Genomic DNA, 6,001 nt, shown 5'->3' with positions numbered 1-6,001 from the left:
GGAGATGTCCTTTGTATCCATGTGTTGCATGCATCTCTTTTCCTTTAGACTATGTCCGTCACCCTCGGAAGAATCATGTGTGTGAATGTTCCCTTAAACCATGTGTTGAAGAATGAATATTCGTGTAGCCAAAGGCAACATCCCCTGCAAGCAAGTGGTATACTAAATGTATTCAAACCGTCCAACAGCGTTGCTATCACAAGCTTAGAAAATTGACCCTTGGTTTGCTCCAGCTTTTTTTAGTGGTTCCTTTTTTTTGGTAAAATCACTATTGCTCGTTCGACATCTCTACTATTATATTTTAAAAAAGAATAGTGTTTCTTTTCCTTTCAGGTGAATTGCTTCGTCCAAACTTCCAGCGAAGTGCTTCGTCCAATCTTCCATCCTTTTTCTAACCATCACTCCTTACATATTCATCTTAATTGTCGCACCTTTCATTGACTTACTAAATAAATTTTTGCTTTCTTTGGCAAGCAATAAATGAATACAAAATAAATTGTAAATATATTTAGATAGCTATATCACGGACAAGATTTGGTAACATTTATTTGCGCAATCACATTAATATGGATACATGAATCATGGGGTAACGTATTAGAATATTTCTATCATGTAGCAACGTATAGTCAATTATCTGGTTGATAGAAAATTTTGCAATGTTGCATGTATGATTTTTCCTTCTTCCACTTCTTTCGAGTTGGTGGAGATAATTTTCTCTCTCTTATGGTCATTCCGCTATTGTTTCAACATCAAATGCTACTTAAATAAAGAAGGACCCTGATAAGAGTCACATGTGTGACAAGGACACATGACAGCTCCAAACATTTTTATGCCAAGCTTAGTAACGCGAGGATGACAACTTTCTTTTTGAATGGCAAGTTTCAGTTTTTTAGTTTGTTTTTTCTTTTCGGCTGGCAACTTTAATTGTAAAAAACGTTAGAGCCGGAGTGCTTCGTGCCACACGTGTGAAACTTATCATTTGAAAAAAAAACTATATTATATGAATTTGTAATTTAACGTGTGCTGAATCTGTTGTATTTTTTTTCTCCTACGAGGTAATGAATCTTTTGTATTCGTTAACTGGAATGTGACATGTCAAGCTGGCAGCCAACCTAGAGCTTAGCTCTTGACTAGTAAGCCCATATTGGCTGGATTTTTGTGCCCGTGGTAAAATTAAGCATTTTCATTTGGTACTTTTGTTTCTTTATCTTTTTTAGCCAAACCTGTGGGAATTATTTCCCACATTATATTTATATATATATATATTCTGAAATAGTAAATACAAATGTAGGCAACCAAAGTAAAAGAAAAAAGAAAAAGATAAAGCTAAGACTATGCAATTACAACAGCATAACGCTAACCGAAGCTAAAGCTTATTATATGATGTTTCTTGATTTTTCAGCAGTGAATTGATGGATGCTCCCTCCTTTCACTATTACTGTTCTAACTTTTTCTTAATTAGATTTATATAAACACATTTTTTAGGGTATATAAACACATTTTAGTATGTTTGTTTACTCATTTTAGTCCGTTTTTGGTCCATATTCAATGAACGGAGAAACTATTATGTAAAATTATTGATGTATATATTTGTATTAATTATTTTGTGAAAAAAATTGTAGCCACTTTGAAACAAACGATTTTTTTGGTGTAAACGGAAGATTCGAGGGTCTCCACTAGAATCTATTGGGGCTGAAGAAAATAAACGTGCTCCAATTTGAGGCTCTAGCACAATTCATAAAGTAGCAAGGCAGCAAAAAACACCAGCCCCATCTCCCAATGATTGAAAATCGTGACCTCTTTCTAAGAATGGATAAGTCAACGATTTTTTTCCTCTCCCACTCACTCTCGTAGGCTGCCACACTGGAGATTTCGCTCATCCAGTGCCTCCTCGCACCAATGTATCCGCACTGCAGCGTCAGAGCTCCTCCGCACCACCTTTAGTAGCTCCGAACGTCGTTGCCCGCCACCGCTCCTCACCGCAGAGGATTTCACCAATGAAACCTCATAAGTAGCATTCTTCTCATCAGTATGAAGAGAACCTAGTATGATTGACATAATGGGAGAAAATTGTTGAGAGTTGCAGTATATCTCCTTGATTTTTCTCACCCCTTTTTGCACAATTAAGTACCACTCGACACTCGAAATTCACGTGTCCTCTGTACAACATTGAAAACATGTTGGAGAATGGGAGGTGTTAGCGATGTATGAGCTATATGACAAACTTTGACAAACCATGTTGCATTCTCCTCTCCTGTACAATTCTTGAACCACTGTAGTTTTGTTGCCTTGTTCTATTGTGGTTGTGAACCCCTCTAGCAATTAGCTAGTAATGTTCACTCTACAATCTCATAACTTACCACACTATTTGTTGATGTCGAGAATTGTTGTAGAGTACCCCTCTTTTTTCTCGACATCTACCAGTTCACCTTGTTCATCCATCTCCATACCTGAGAAGTCTTTATTCTTGTAGGCTTTTTGACGATCAGCATTCACATTGATTTTATGGTTGTGCCCTAAGTAGCAATCACATTCATGTAATCGCGTAGTAAACCACATAATTTTCGTCAGCATAAATCCTTGCATGACCTCTATACCTAAAAAGTCTCGTATACATAGGCTTCTTGACGATCGACATTCACATTGGTTTAACGGTTGTGCCCTATATATGTAGCGGCAATCACACCCATGCAATTGCGCGGGAAACCACACAATCTTCATCAACGAAAATTCTTTCATGACCTCCATACCTAAGAAGTCTTGTATACATAGGCTTCTTGACGATCGGCATTCACATTGGTCTAATGGTTGTACCTTACGTGGCGCCAGTCACACCCATGCAATTGCACGGGAAACCTAATAGTTTTTAGCAACGAAAAATACTTACACCCTCAAAGGGCCCTCCAGGAGAACTCAATTCTGGAAGGAAATAAATAGTTGGCTGAATTAATTTTCAGCCAAAAAAACCAACGCCTTTCCCCCTAAAAAAATATAAAAAAATCGGCTGCTCCGCCAATAGGCGAACGAAATCGGCAACAACGAGCACACGCAGCCGCGTCCCGACGCGCTGCATCTACAGCAGGCATCACGTTTGGCACGTTCCCGTCGCCCTTAAATACCCGACCGCGAGTGAGACCCCGCTACAGCTAATCCCCGGCCGCCCCATCTCCTCTCACACAGGCGGCGCGCCGGCCGCCGCAGGTAGGAGGGAGGAGAACGGTGAGTTTGGATCGGTTCATGGGGAGAGCGCCGTGCTGCGAGAAGGACGGTCTGAAGCGGGGCGCGTGGAGCCCCGAGGAGGACCAGCGGCTGGCAGACTACATCGCGCAGCATGGCCACTCCAACTGGCGCGCCCTCCCCAAGCACGCAGGTGAGTTCCGCATCTTGCTGACGCCGACGATGGACTCTCTCTCTCGGGGTCTGTGATTGCCACCGATGAGCGACGGACCCCTGGTATCATTGCTGATGTTGCTGCAGGGCTTCTGCGGTGCGGGAAGAGCTGTCGCCTGCGGTGGGTCAACTACCTCAGCCCGGACATCAAGCGGGGCAACTTCACCGCCGACGAGGAGGACCGCATCATCCGCCTCCATCAGGCCCTCGGCAACAGGTAGAATAATCTTTTTTTTCTTCATTTTTATCCTTTTTGCGAAAAAAATCATTTTTATCTACATAATAAAACCGTGAAATATCATTACCTTTTTTGAGAAAAATGAAATATTATTAATGGTAACCCCATATATTGCCTTCATGGTTATCCAATTTGGGTCATTCCTAGTAGACATGAGCCAGCCTAGAAATTGCTACGTATGAACATTTAACTGTCTTGCCAGCCTACAATTTGTTGTGGGCCTAATCAGTAAAAGATGCATCATCTTTCTGAAATTTCAGGTACGGTCCTATCATTTGATTGGTGACGACCAAAGCCTCCTTGGAACAATACTCCAAAGAAGACAAAAGTGTTCGCGATTACTTTAAAACTCAACTTAAGATCAATCTTTTTTTCTCAAAGCCCCCACATGCAAGTAAACCAATCCAAAGCTCGAAAGCCGCCATAGATTCCATCTCGTTTGGCCTTTAACGGCGGCCAGTGGAGTGGCTGATGCATATCAACACCGGTGCATTTTCATATAGATGCAGCAGCGGCAGCGGCAGCAGCATCACCATCTCCCGGCCACCACTTCTGCTGGACCACACTCTGTCCAAGAGTCCAGGCTACTCCTGAGCCCCTCCATTAATCCTTATTCAATCGCACATGATCGATCAGTACCCCAGTTGCTGAGTTCAAGAGCATTTGTAAACCATCTCTACGCTTTTCGAAAAAAAAAACGCCGCGCTGTGCATTGGGAATCAAATCTTTGAAGCATCTGAGGCTTGCATGCAGTTGTTTTAAACAGTTGCAGCTCTGACTTTTTTTTCAACAGGTGGTCCGTGATAGCTGCGCAGCTGCCCGGGCGCACTGACAACGAGATCAAGAACGTCTGGCACTCGCACCTCAAGAAGAGGCTGGAGGACGGCCTGAAGCCAGCCGCCGATCACGACGCCGGCGGCAGTGGCCGGCAGAAGTCACGCAAGCAGGCCAAGGCTAGGAGCGCCACGGTCGACGCTCGTGAGCGGCACACGTCGCTGCAGGGGCAGTCGAGCAGCGGCTTGACGTGCTCAACGGTGACCGAGTCGGCGGCGGCGGTGACATCCTCGCCGAGCGATAACGCCACCATCACAAGCGCGAGCCACGGCCACCAGCTCGTCAAAGAGGACACCTTCAGCTCGGAGGCGGTCACTGACAACAGCTTCTTGTCTTCAACAGACGTGACGGGAATGATAGACCTCGGTGCCATGGGCGAGGACCTGAGCCTGGTGATGAGCTCATCATCGACGTGGAGCGATGACCAGGACTTCTGGATCAACATGCTGCAGGAGGGCGGAGACATAATAGACTTGCCAAAGTTGTAACAGTTGGAAATTAAGTTTGATTAGCTACAGTACTGTAGTTTTTTCTCCTCTTTTTACTCCCCATCTTCGGGTGAGAAATTGAGGTGCCTTCACCTTCTTGACGAGGGAAAAAGAATCAATACCAGTCGGCAGTCGCAACACAACATTTTTGTTTTGTTTTTTATCTAGCATAAGAATTAATCGGATGCAGCGGTATTAGCCACAACTATTTGCCAATTTTTGCCTTTCTGCACTAGTTAACTAGCACTACCTCAGTCCTCCTTTACTAGTCTCCTCGTATTTTAGTCAGCTTTGATCATGATTTTAAGTAATAAATATAAGTTATACTCACTCGGTTCCGAATTACTTGTCGCACGTATGGATGTATCTAGATGTATTTTAGTTCTAAATACATCCATTTCAGTGACGAGTAATTCGGGGCGGTTGAATCCAACATTGGTAGTCAAAACATTGGGTCACCTCGCCGGATTGCCGCCCCTCCTCTTCTCATTGTTCTGCTACGCCTCTCAGCGTACGTAGTGTGAGATTCGCCCAAGTACTTGTATTACTAAACAACCCCCCCCCCCCCCCCCCCAAATCAATGAAATGATACGCATCTGATGCATATTCGCGAAAAAAATATTGATAGTCAAATATATGGTCAAATTTTGGCACAAAACACAATCAAAATTAACAAACCCTGACAAAGGTAGTACGGGTTACTAGCAAAACTAAGTGCACTTTATATAGGTACTGAAACTTGAAACAACACATAAAATAAACATTGTTGTGATAAGACTGAATGCAAGCTGGATGCACTTGGATGTATATTTTACATGGCAAAAATGCTTCACATGGATGCAGCATGAGTCCTTGTGCCTAGAGCATTGCGACAACCCTGAACGATGCTGACATCAGATTTTGGCTTGATAAAAATCTTAATTAATATGACCTCAAATAATAAAGTGTTCAATATTAAAGTTATTCGTTTCGTTGAAACGAACAACTTAGATTGTTGGGTCATCTTCATCTGAAATTCTAATGCAACCTCGGGAGTCAAAGTAATGCATTG

At 43.0% G+C, this 6,001-nt stretch overlaps 1 protein-coding gene across 1 annotated transcript; it reads left to right on the top strand.

Moving 5' to 3' along the window:
* The first annotated feature begins 3,100 nt into the window (after nt 1-3,100).
* Nucleotides 3,101-5,280, top strand: LOC109742568 (transcription factor MYB30). The gene is made up of 3 exons (XM_020301664.4): nt 3,101-3,370; nt 3,478-3,607; nt 4,422-5,280. Exons 1-3 carry the CDS (start codon nt 3,238-3,240, stop codon nt 4,948-4,950), a joined length of 792 nt encoding a protein of 263 aa, XP_020157253.1. The 5' UTR covers nt 3,101-3,237; the 3' UTR covers nt 4,951-5,280.
* Nucleotides 5,281-6,001: the final 721 nt, after the last annotated feature.

The sequence above is a fragment of the Aegilops tauschii genome, chromosome 1 (assembly GCF_002575655.3).
Source record: "Aegilops tauschii subsp. strangulata cultivar AL8/78 chromosome 1, Aet v6.0, whole genome shotgun sequence".
NCBI lineage: Eukaryota > Viridiplantae > Streptophyta > Magnoliopsida > Poales > Poaceae > Aegilops > Aegilops tauschii.
Note: the sequence above shows the minus strand (reverse complement) of the source record. Positions and strands in the feature narration are given on the sequence as shown.